This window comes from Capricornis sumatraensis, chromosome 23, assembly GCF_032405125.1.
Source record: "Capricornis sumatraensis isolate serow.1 chromosome 23, serow.2, whole genome shotgun sequence".
In the NCBI taxonomy this organism is placed as follows: Eukaryota; Metazoa; Chordata; class Mammalia; order Artiodactyla; family Bovidae; genus Capricornis; species Capricornis sumatraensis.
Genome location: NC_091091.1, coordinates 34979276 through 34991814, shown reverse-complemented (window position 1 = coordinate 34991814; position 12539 = coordinate 34979276). Strand labels below are relative to the sequence as shown.

Below are 12539 nucleotides of genomic sequence, written 5' to 3'. Positions count from 1 at the left end.
AGCGACCAATGATTAAAAAAGGAAGGTAAAAGACGGGAAGTGTGCAGCTTCCCGGCAGCAGTGGTGGAGTTAGAGCCAAGACTGGGCTCCTAGGGAATAGATGCTGCCCCTCGGGGCGGTCGGCGCTTAGCCTGTGCAGGAACCTTGCTCTCCGGGATTTATCTAGGCGGCTCTATAAAGTCTAGTCCTGGGAGAACCTGGCACAAGGCGCCCAGGGAACCTGGGCTGGGGTAGAAGAGAGCAGGTAGACGTCTTTGCGATCGGCTACCCAGAAAGACTGCGAGAGAGTAGCTGCAAGTCCTGAAGAACTGGGGACGGACTCGGCTGTCCCCACCCCCCTCCCCATGTCCCACCTCGAGAAATGCCAAGGGCAAAAGTGCGCAGACCCAGGGGTCAACCGGGGTGCGGGGTGTGCTCTAGGTACCTCTCAGCCTCCCGACGCAGACCTCAGTCTCCACCTCCTGGCAGTGGGTTCGCAGCCTGGTGGTTGGAAGAAGAGCTCCCGTAAGCCGCCCGAGCCCGCCCCTCCCGGGGGCCTCCCCCAGCGTTTGGTCAAGCCTCGGAACCGGGACGTGAAGCAGCTGGCGCGGGAGCGGGGCCCCGGGCGCGAGCGGACTCGATAGCTGACGGTCCTCCGGGGCCGGCCGCGGAGTCCCCCCGCGGGGCCGACGCGCCGGGCGGGGACCGGGTCCGGGGCCCGGGCGCGGCAGCCGCGCCAGGAGGTCCGGGCGTGAGCGTGACCTCACGGGGAGGGGCCAGCGCGGCGGCCCTGGGCTTGGAGCCGAGCGCCGAGAGCGCAGCGCCGCCCGAGCCGAGCCGCGAGGAGCGCACGCCGCGGCCCCGATGGAGCGGTTCAAAGGTGAGGACGCGGGGACCCGGGGCGGCGCGCCCCCAACCCCTGCCCACCCGCACGGCGCCAGAAAGCAGGGCCGAGGGTAGCGGGGGCCGTCACCGAGTGCGCCTCGCGTTCCTCCGGGGCTCAGGTGAGCCAGGCTGGCTACCCCTGCCCAGCCCGGACCTGTGCCAAAGATCTTTTGATCCTCCCAGGCGCGGAGGCCGGGGGGCTCGGCGTGACGAGGCGTCTCACCTGTTGGAGGGCCGGGGGTGCACATGGGGACCCACCTTCTAAACCCCGGCCACCTCGGAAAGATGCCAGGGACCGAGGAGCTTCCGAGTGAGGTCGGAAGAGTGCGGGGCTGCTTGGGGGGCGAAAGGGCAGGTGGTCGGGGTTTCTGGAGCGGGCGCCAGAGTGGAGGGCTCCTTGCAGACCCCGAATAAAAGCTTGCGAGGGGATGCGCTTGGGCGGTGGGGTGGGGTGGGGTGGGGTGGGGTGGGCGCGCAGCTCGGCTCCCGGCTTGTTCGGGCCACCGCAATCGTGCGGGTGCTCCGGTAACTGCCTTATCCCCAGGCAGGGGCGGGGTGCCGGGATTCGGGGCCGAGTAGGGTGCCCAGCAGGTGGAGCGCGTCCCAGCCCAAAGGCTTAGCTCCGGCGCAGCTGAGCAAGTTTCGGAGTTGGCCTGGGCCCTGATATCTCAGCCAAACCCTCCTGGGCGGCTGGCCGGCCTGGGTTGTGCTGGTTGTGCCCGGCTGGCACCCGAGCTCAGACCCCCCGCCGCCGCCGGGGCTGGAGTCTAGAAGCCTCCGATGGCACATGGCACGTCTTTTGGAAAAGGTTAAGGAGCTGCCCCTTAATCGTGAAGCTGTGGGGACCACCCCCCCAACTCCTTTCCTTTGGGGAAACTTCTAGCATTTTCCTGGTCTGTCTCTACCAAACCTGCAAAAGGAAATACTATTTCTATATTTATTTTCTCCTGGGAAAGAGTAATGTAGAAAAATGCTCAGATTCCCAAGGAATCTCTCTCCCAGTGGTTTCTCATTTCTGAACTGACATAAATTTTAGGGCTCAGCTTTGGTTCTCTAAACTAAGTTGGATCTTTTGATTTTTCTCATGTTTTTTTCTCATCTGGGTTAGCTGGTTACAGGTGAGGAAGGGTCTTTGCCAAGAGCACAGAAGACGGCTGGGGAGACAGGGTTAACTAAGCTGGCAACCTTCCTTTTTTTTTTTTTTCCTGTGAACCCTCCCTGGAGCCTCTCTCACATTTCTAACCGGGTGTTTTTTTTTTTTTTTTGTCTCAAATTCTGCTGAGATCACGTCAGTTTTGTGCCTGGATGGCTGAATGTGTCCTTCTGTAGTCTCTGAACACTTGAGGCCACAGACCCTCTCCTTCTAAAATGGCAGTTTGCTGCTGCTCCCTGCCCCGCTGGGCCCCCTCCGCCCTCTGGGAGGGACCCTCACAGGGAGTTGGACTTTTGAGCTGTCTCTCTGAGAAACCCTTCCAGCTCAGGAGTCTGCCCTTCCTGAATTGTGTCAGCTCCTGATGGAAGGTCCAAGTTGCAAGCTACTTTCTCAAATCGGTATGTTAATCCTTCTGAGTTTAGGGCAAATGATAACATTTTGGGTCATCTTTCCAAACACCCAGTGATTATCAGAAGGTTTTTGTCTTAATAGCTTTCGACTTGGCCCTTAACCTGAGTAAGTCTTCTTGGTTATCTTTTTCTCTTGGGAGTTTAAAATCCTCCCACCCTCAAAGATCCTTGAATGGTTTATGCCAGCTGAAGGAAATTTTAGTTGCCAGTTCAGAGTGTTTATGTTTTGGGTAACCCATGCATCTGCCTCCTCATTTTGCAGTAAATCAAGCACAGCCAGTGATAAGGGAATACACTTGAGAATTATCTGGATTGCAGGGGGCTCATTTAGTGTTTGATTCTGGAGAAAATTCTCCAGGGTTCCCTAGTGAACGTTACTGATCTGTGTACTGCACCTTTCAGCTAAGGAATCTGGGAATTTCCCTGCCCCCACCTCGCTAGAGATTGTAGAAATCCCCATTCACTGAAAAAGCTGAGTTGTTTGTTGAACAGTCACTGCACTGAAAGGTTGACCTGTGCAAAATTAAGTTTTGTTTTGGTTGTTCAGTTGTTCTGTCCAACTCTTTGTGACCCCATGGACTGCAGCAGGCCAGGCTTCCCCGTCCTTCACTATATCCCAGAATTTGCTCAAATTTATGTCCATTGCATCAGTGATGCCATCCAACCATCTCATCCTCTGTTGTCCCCTTCTCCTGTTGCCTTCAATCTTTCCCAACATCAGGGGCTTTTCCAATGAGTTGCCTCCTCGCATCTGGTGGCCAAAGTGTTGGAGCTTCAGCATCAGTTCTTCCAATGAATACTCAGAGTTGATTTCCTATAGGATTGATTGGATTGATCTCCTTGCAGTTTAAGGGACTCTCAAGAGTATTCTCCAGCGCCACAGTTTGAAAGCATCAATTCTTTGGCGCTCAACCTTCTTCATGGTCTGACTCTCTCATCGGTACATGACTACTGGAAAAGCCATAGCTTTGACAATGTGGACCTTTGTCAGCAAAATGATGTCTTTGCTTTTTAATACATTGTCTAAATTTGACATAGCTTTTCTTCCAAGGAGTAAGTGTCTTAATTTCATGGTGGCAGTCACCATCTGCAATGATTTTGGAGCCCAAGGAAATAAAATCTATCACTGCTTCCACTTTTCCCCTTCTGTTTGCCATGAAGTGATGGGACAGGATACCATGATCTTAGTTTTTTGAATGTTGAGTTTTCAGCTGGCTTTTTCACTTTCCTCTTTCGCCCTCATCAAGAGGCTCTTTAGTTCCTCTTCACTTTCTGCCATTACAGTGGTATCATCTGCATATCTGAGGTTGTTATTTCTCCCAGCAATATTGATTCCAGCTTATGATTTATTCACCTCTGTATTTCGCATGATGTAATCTGCATGTAAACAAACAGGATCACAATATAAAGCCTTGTCATACTTCTTTCCCAATTTCGAACCAGTCAGTTGTTCCATGTAAGGTTCTAATGGTTGCTTTTTGACCCACATACAGGTTTCTCAGGAGACGGGTAAGGTGGTCTGGTATTCCCACCTCTTTAAGAGTTTTCTACAGTTTGTTGTGATCCACACAGTCACAGGCTTTCATGTAGTCGATGAAGCAGAAGTAGGCATTTTTCTGGAATTTCTTTGCATTCTCTGTGATCCAATGAATGTTGGCAATTTGATCTCTGGTTCCTTTGCCTTCTCGAAACCCACTTTGTACATCTGGAAGTTCTCATTTCACGTACTGCTGAACCCTGTCTTAAAGGATTTTGAGCATGACCTTACTAGCATGTGAAATGAGTGCACTTGTACAGTAGTTTGAACATTTTTTTTGGCACTGCCCTTCTTTGGGATTGGAATGAAAACTGACCTTTTCTAGTCCTGTGGCCACTGCTGAGTTTTTCCAAATTTGCTGACCTATTGAATGGGGCACTCTAACAACATCATTTTTTTAGGATTTGAAATAGCTCAGCTGTAATTCCATTACCTCCACTAGCTTTGTTTGCAGTAATGCAAACAAAAAATCTTAAAAATGACAGAATGATCTTGGTTCCTTTCCAAGGCAAACCATTGAGCATCAGAGTAATCCAAGTCTGTGCTCTTAATTACTGATACTGAAGAAGCTGAAGTTGACTGGTTCTTTGAAGACCTACAAGACCTTCTAGAACTAACACCAGAAAAAGATGTCCTTTTCATCATAAGGGATTGGAATGCCAATGTAGAAAGTCAAGAGATACCTGGAGTAACAGGCAAGTTTGGCCTTGGAGTACAAAATGAAACAGGGCAAAGGCTAACAGAATTTTGTCAAGAGAACACACTGGTCATAGCAGACATCCTTTTCCAACAACATAAGAGATGACTCTCCACATGGACATCGCAAAACGGTCAGTATCAAAGCCAGATTGATTATATTCTTTGCAGGAGAAGATGGAGAAGCTCTATACAGTCAGCAAAAACGAGACCTGGAGCTGACTGTGGCTCAGATCATCAGCTCCTTATTGCAAAATTTAGGCTTCAGTTGAAGAAAGTAGAGAAAACCACTAGTCCATTCAGGTATGACTTAAATCCCTTATTATTATACAGTAGAGGTAATGAATTGAGTCAAGGGATTAGATCTGATAGACAGGGTGCCTGAAGAACTATGGACAGAGGTTTATAACATTGTAAAGGAGGCAGTGACCCGCACCATCCCAAAGAAAAAGAAATGCAAGAAGGCAAAGTGATCGTCCGAGGAGACTTTACAAATAGCCGAGGAAAGAAGAGGAGCAAGAGGCAGGGGAGATAGGGAAAGATATACCCAACTGAATGCAGAGTTCCAGAGCATAGCAAAGAGAGAGAAGGCCTTCTTAAATGAACAGTGCAAGGAAGGAGAGGAAAACAATAGAATAGGAAAGACTAGAGATCTCTTCAAGAAAATTAGAGGTACCAAGGGAACATTTCATGCAAAGATGGGCTCAATAAAGGACAGAAATGGCATGGACCTAACAGAATCAGAAGAGATCAAGAAGAGGTGGTAAGAATACACGGAAGAACTACACATAAAGATCTTAATGACTGGGCTAACCATGATGATTTGGTCACTCACCTAGAGCCAGACATCCTGGAGTGTGAAGTCAAATGGCCTTAGGAAGCATTACTGCAAACAAAGTGAAATTAAGTATGTTGGTCTCAATCTTCCATTAACCAGTGCAGCCTCTAGTATCTGAGACTTCTCTTGCCTGTCAGATTGAGGGCCTTTTTCTTTTAAAGGTAAGATTGAATAATTATGAAATAACTAGGCACATGGTGGTTTTAACAGCAAAATTAAATCGAAGTGCAAGATGTACTTGAAGTCTCAGAACATTTGTAAAAATTGTAAAGAATTGTTTGTGATACTTTTAAGAATAGGTAAACTGCCTCATCACCATCTCCAGAATCTCAAAATGTTTTCTCTCATTTGTAAATCTCACAAATCAGTCAGTACAGGAGAAACTGTTTTCCATATTCCCCAGTCTGCATATTACATAATGTGCATCTCCAAAGCTAGCCTATCATTTTTAGGCTCTGGGCTGATTTTCCATTGTTTCTTAAGATGTAAAGAGATGTCTGGAGGTAAAGAGTCTTTGGAATATCACCCAGTATGTCATGCAATAAACTGTAATGCAATAAAACTTCCAGGCTTTCTCCTCATCCTTTCTAAGCCATTCCACTAGACAGCCATGGTTCTCCTAAGCAAAACCAAGGTGGTAGAGGAGGAAGTATGTGGGGGTGTCTTCCCCAGAGAGGTGGAGCTTTTATAAGAGTTGTCCTAGAAAGTGATGGTAGAATTGCTGTATTTTGCATGTGAATTTTCTTTGGTATTGTCTAAGCTGTGCTAAATCTTATGGGGTACTTTGAGATGGTTCCTGTCCTTGGGTGTTTACATATTTGTGAGTCTCATAAGAGCATCCTGTGTCCCTGTGGATGAGCCCATTGGCTGAACTCGCACCATGTGGTCAGGGATTCTGGTTCCTACTGCTCTTCCAGCTGGTGAGTGTGTCCAGGGCCAAATGTGACTGACCTACTATCTGTGGATTGCACTTGGAAGTCCATGCCAAAGCTTCCTGAAATTGCGTCACACTTGGAGGCATACAGGCCCAGTTGAGATAGCTACTTTAATTTGGATCACAGTAATTGGTCAAAAGTGTATCATCCCTTTCCTGTGTTCTTTCGTTTCTGAGTCAGATCACCTGATTGCCAGGAGAGGGCACTTAATTCTTGGGCACTGGAAGATAGAGATGAGCTGTGAAGAGTCAAGCCAGTAAAGATATTTGAAAGCTTATGTGGGAATCATGTGATCTGTGGCCAAGGTCTGAAAAAGGAAGACTAATTAAAAGGGATGAACAGATTGATAGTATTTGTTTCACCTTCGGGAGCGTCATCTGAATTTGTTGTGCTTCCTTGTCGAGGAGCTCAGGTTTTTCCAGTTGAATTTCTACTTAAGGCAGAGGGTCGTAACTTTAAACACGTGTAGGAGATATTCAGGGAGCTTTAAAAATATGACCCCCATCCAAGACATTCTGGGAGAAGGAAGTGGCAACCCACTCCAGTATTCTTGCCTGAAAAAAATGCCATGGACAGAAGAACCTGGTGGGCTACAGTTCATGGGATTGCAGAGTCAGACACAACTGAATGTGCGCATGCACGCACACACACACACACACACACATGACATTCTGATTTAACTGGTTTAAGGGTTCAGCTTAGGTGGTGTGTTTTTTAAAACTCTGGGTGATTCTAAGGTGTAGCCAATGATGCGAGCCTTTGAAAAAAAGTATGTAACACTTTCCTCACCTAGAAAATTAAGAGCAAGTGTAGAGTGAAACAGATACCTCTTCCATACTTACATGATGTGGTTTAACCAAATCTTGTGATGGTGCAGAAATCTAACGTAATTGCTCGAAGCTTTTAAAGGCTTTAAAAGGCTGTGGGAAAGCTACTGAAGAACAGTCTCTGATGTGATGCTTCCGAATCCTAAGCTCGGGGTTTGCTCATGATCGTACTTGACCTTGAACCCTCCTGACTTCGAAGCTCTTTGTGTGGGAGCCCTCAATGCTTTGGCAATGAAGTGGTCTGAAACAAATCCTGAGAGGTCACCTTTGGTGCTGAAAGGCCAGGAGGGGTGGGGGGAATTCTGCTCTGGGCCCCTGCCCTTTTCAGAAGGGGCGAGCGCTCTCGGAACTGGGCTGGTTCCAAGCCCCATTAAAGGGCAGGAGGGGCCAAGGAGCTTCAAAGCTGAGGAAGCTGTGCCAGCTTTCTTCCAAATCCCTTTAATGATGGGAAGCGTTTCTCTAAAGACTTCTGTCATCCAGAGATGGGAGGCTTTCCCCAAGCTGAGGGAAGATGGCACTTCTTCCCAGAGCCTAGGCAGAAACGGGAGGGGAGAACAGTCAGGGTGTGCAAGGAAGAGGCAGCTCTTTGGGAACCAGGAGCCCCATGGGTTCTGCTTGGTCAGGTGAGTCACTCCCCAGGCCTCAGTATCCCCTTCTAGGAAACAGTCTCCAGCGTCTGTCCATCCGGTTTTCCCGAGCACTCTTCAGCGCCACTTGCTCTGTGGTCGCTGAGGAATCTCTGGAGGGTGAATGTGTCGGGGGGGGGGGGGGGGAGTGAGAGAGGGAATGTGGGCAGCCCAGTAAACGTCAGTTGAGGCTTGTGATTCTTATAAATAAAACCAATTTCCTGTTGAGAGTGGAGCACGGCAGCCTTGGTGGGAAAGAGGATGCCATCAGCTGTGCAAGGAATTTGTGGCTCAAGGACTTTTGTGTGAACGTGCCTCCGAAGCCCGAAGCCTCTCTAAGATGTGGGATTATTCGCTCCCATTTGAGAGACAGATCCACTGAGATGAAAGAGATTAACTCAGAAAGTCAGAACCCAGATAAGAGATCCCCAAGAAATGAGCTTCTAATGGGTAGAGTCCTGTTCTAATAACAGCAAGGGCTTATTGAGAAAGAAGTGCTCAGAACAATTTCAGGCTCTTTCCTTATCAGTGTCCTTTTAGCCAGGAAACGATTAAGCCACTCAGTGAAACTTGCTTCAGTCTTTAGGCCCACGTGCGGCCCCTTCCAGGAAGCCTTCCCTGAGTTGCTCTGTGTTCCCTCACTATTTTAGGTACAGCACATCCCAAGTGCTCAGAAACTGTTTGTTGAATTCAAGTCACATTGTCTTATCATTATATGTCTCTATGTCTGTCTGCCCTGAAACCAGTTCAAAACTCGGATGTTTCTCTCCTCCAAGGATGGCTCCCTCTCAGCCCTAGTGCACTGCCAGGTGACATAGTAAGTGTCTGGGACATGCTGGGGGAATGAGCGAAGGAATGAATTCCAGGCAACAGGAGCCCTGGGCACCAAGGAAAATGAGGCACGGTCTCAAAGCCAGATTCTAGACGTGGAGATTGCAGGCCCACAGCGGCCACCCTTGGCTTTCTCGACTTGAGCCTGTTTCTGTCTGTTCCAGCACAGGGGTGTTGCTGTCTGGTGGTGCAGAGAAGGATGCTGCAGGTTTCTGCTTGTGAGTATGAGCCTGCCTGTGCCCCCTGCAGCAGCTCACCCGGCCTCCAGAGCTCCCGAGGGCACAGACCTGGCTCTGCCCATGCTCTGGACCGATTTCTGAGGGATGTTTTGGAGCTGGGCACAGGCCTGGGCACTCCGGGGCTTAGGGTTCTAATCTGGCCTTGGCCACTAACTCTGTGCGACCTTGGGCAAGTCAATTAATCCCTCTTGGCCTTGCTTCCTCATCTGTACGAATGAGGATAAAGACTACTAACTGCTGCTTAGTGGAATAACTTGCAAGAGCTGCTGTGCTGTACTTGTAAGGGGCAATTTTATATTAATTCAGGGGAGCAGATACCCGGAAACCTCTGACATGGTTTTGACCCCTCCAGTTCCTGCCTTCTTCAGGGGGCTGGGTGGTCCTCACAGTTAATTTGGTACCAGCTGTGCCCCTCATGCTTCTGGAAGCTCTGAGCTGGGGATGCTTAGTCTGTTCCCAGGCAGCCTAGGTTCTCAGAGCAGCTATGTAATTCCCTTGAGGTCAGCTGGAAGGGCAAAGAATTCCTCTGCTGTCTCACTAAGTTTATATAGGATAGGCCCTTGCATTCTAACAAGGACTTCAAGCTCTTTACTAATTTTCTGTGGCTTGACTCTCACCTTCTCCTTGAAAGTGAAAGTCACTCAGTTGTGTCTGACTCTCTGTGACCCCATGGACTGTAGCCCGCCAGGCTCCTCTGTCCATGGAATTCTCCAGGCAAGAGTACTGGAGTAGGTTGCCATGCCCTCCTCCAGGGGATCATCCTGACCCAGGATCGAACCTGCGTCTCCCAAATTGCTGCAGGCAGATTCTTTACCATCTGAACCACCGGGGAAGCCCGTGGTCTCAAACTAATGGAAAACTCCACTGAAAGGGAGGAGTAAGGAGAATGCATAGAAAAAGTCAAGAACATGCATTGCATTACCCTGGACACGCTGTGCTGGTTATAAACCAGATGAGTCCAGCATATTCTCATGTCCCGTCTCTCTGTGGACCTTAAATATCTGCCAGGGAGGGCAAGGGGGAAGTTCTGCTGACAGCCACAGAAGCCCTGCCCTTTTTTTCCCTAAACAGATCGCTGAGTTCTCCTCTTACTTCCTTGAGCCCCTCCCAGGGACTTCAAAGACAGCAGCAGGCCTATTGAGTGTGGTCAGTTCGGTCCCAGCATACTGCAGATTGACTGCCTGCTCCTGATTCAGTGGGGGGGAGGATGGTTGGCTGTCAGCTCTAAGAGAGCAACCTTCTGCTCCCAGGAGGAATCTGAGCAGGGCCATATGCATTCCTGCTCCTAGAGGTGACTTTCCCAAGGAGAGTGACCAACTGTCCCAGTTTACCCAGGACTTTCCTGGTTTTGCCACTGAAAGTGCCACATCCCAGGAAATCCCTCAGTCTCAGACAGACTGAAATTGGTAGGTCAAGTCACCTTGTTCCCAAGCCTCAGCTTTATTAAAAGGCTAAATCAAATGTGGTTGCTGCTGCTGCTGCTAAGTTGCTTCAGTCATGTCCGACTCTGTGCAACGCCATAGATGGCAGCCCACCAGGCTCCCCTGTCCCTGGGATTCTCCAGGCAAGAACACTGGAGTGGGTTGCCATTTCCTTCTCCAGTGCATGACAGTGAAAAGTGAAAGGGAAGTTGCTCAGTCGTGTCCAGCTCTTAGTGACCCCGTGGACTGCAGCCTTCTAGGCTCCTCCATCCATGGGATTTTCCAGGCAAGAGTACTGGAGTGGGTTGCCATTGCCTTCTCTGAAATCAAATGTGGTTACTCCACAGCAAAGATGAACGGAGCCAGTTATTTTGTCTCTTTGACAAGAAAGTGAAAGCCCAGAGCTTAAAAACCAGCACTTTGTAACTTAGTTTATAGCTGCATGATACCACCAGCGTCCTAAGAAAGAGAAGCCAGACTTGAAAAGCCTACACACTGTGTGATTCCATTTGTGTGACTTTCTGGAAAAGGCCAAACTGTCCGAAAGAAAAACAGGTCAGTAGTTGCTAGGGCTGGGACAAAGGCTTCACCACAAAGGGGCTTGAAGGAAATTTCTAAAATGATAGAAATCTTCATTTCTTGAATCTGTTGGTTATGTAGTTCTAGAACTGTGCAGTCAACAGGGCAGTTTTGTTTTCACCCTTCGTGTAAATTATACCTCCAGAAAGCTGACTTTAAAACAAACCCTAGCCATTTATGACACTGTGGTATAAGATGAAGAATCCATTGAGCGTGTGGTTGGCCATCATGGGTTGTAAATAGAATCTGAGGTCTTGGTGTGATCATGCCTGCAGCCATCTGGAGGTGCAGCAAGAAGTCTGGTACAAAACAAATGACTACTTGATGGTAACTTACATGCAAGAGACTTATCTGTGAGGCACAACCAGGGTGATGATGGAAGCTCTTCTTCTATTGAGAGAAAAGGAAAAGCTGATCTCCTAAAACCCAGGCAACAGATGTGCCCAGGAAGGTCATGGAATATTGAAGCCTTCGCCCCGGGTTCCCACCCTGGGAACTCTTGTGCTGCACACATATGGCTCTAATGTATTAATTTTGGCAGCCTTTCTGCTGCAAGTTTGTTTTTTTTCACCAGTGAAGTTATTGAATTGGAATTGAGTACCCAAGTCTGCACCGTAGTTATTTCCTGGCCAACGTTTTGTTTTTGGCAGTCCTGCGTGTCTGTGCTAGATAGGATTGATTCTGAGGAGGGAGAATGCATGATTCAGCAAAATAACGCACCTAGCCTCATGCCAGGTAAGGGCTAACCCCTTGTTGGAAACAAGACGTCTTGTTTCCGACAAGACTTAGCAACTGAGCAACAACAATAACTCTTGTTTCCAAGTAGGGAAAAACTCTGTGATGCACAACCAGCACTAGTCCTTGCTCGCCAGTCCGGGAGGTGGGATATGGAATCCCACAAAAATAAGGAAGTATTAATCTGGTGGTCCTAATGGAATCTGAGGCGCTTCATGGTTCCCCATTTCTTAAAAACTCAAACCCCAAGTCAAATTGGCTTGTTACTCAGGTGAATGGTGTCTGGCTCTATGACCCCCGTAGCTGACTCTGTGTCTTCTCCTTTGGGTTGGAAGGCTGTAGAACTTTCATCTGTGAGGACTGTGTGGGCCCAGATGACTTTCAACCATGAATTACGCTGTAGAATTTCACACACGCAACTCTTCTTAATCATACGTGTGTCTAGGACGCTAATTACCCACGGAGGCTGTTCCACCTGTGGGGGTATTTAGGAAGAATTCCTGAATAATAAACAGAATAATAATCGAAAAATTGCAGTCCTTAGTCCTAATGGTCTCAACTATGTTGGAGGACACCAGCGAGGGTGGGAAAGAGGCAGGAAATACTTGTGCATATTTGCAGTGAATCTTCACATTGTCAGGCTTGGCTTGTGGCGAGCTTTGGGGCTGCCCAAGGGCCCACTTCTAGGTTGAGTGCAAACATGAGTATTAGTCTGAGTTCTGCAGAGAAACTGGGAATGCATAGGCGGGGAAATTCCAGATACTTCCTTACCTGAACTGCAAAGTGTTACCACCGTCTCCCTGGGCTACCTTGCCATGCTGGCATTTTTTTTGGGGGGGGGCGGGTTT

The 12539-nt window shown here is 48.6% G+C and overlaps 1 protein-coding gene across 2 annotated transcripts in view; it reads left to right on the top strand.

The window, feature by feature from the left end:
• Positions 1-772: 772 nt before the first annotated feature.
• AFAP1L2 (actin filament associated protein 1 like 2) overlaps positions 773-12539 on the top strand; it is a 116494-nt gene continuing 104727 nt past the window's right edge. For both annotated transcript variants that reach the window (XM_068961764.1, XM_068961763.1), the window contains exon 1: positions 773-859. In XM_068961764.1, coding sequence (XP_068817865.1) covers positions 844-859 — 16 coding nt within the window. In that variant the 5' untranslated portion in view covers positions 773-843. The remainder of the gene's footprint in view (positions 860-12539) is intronic.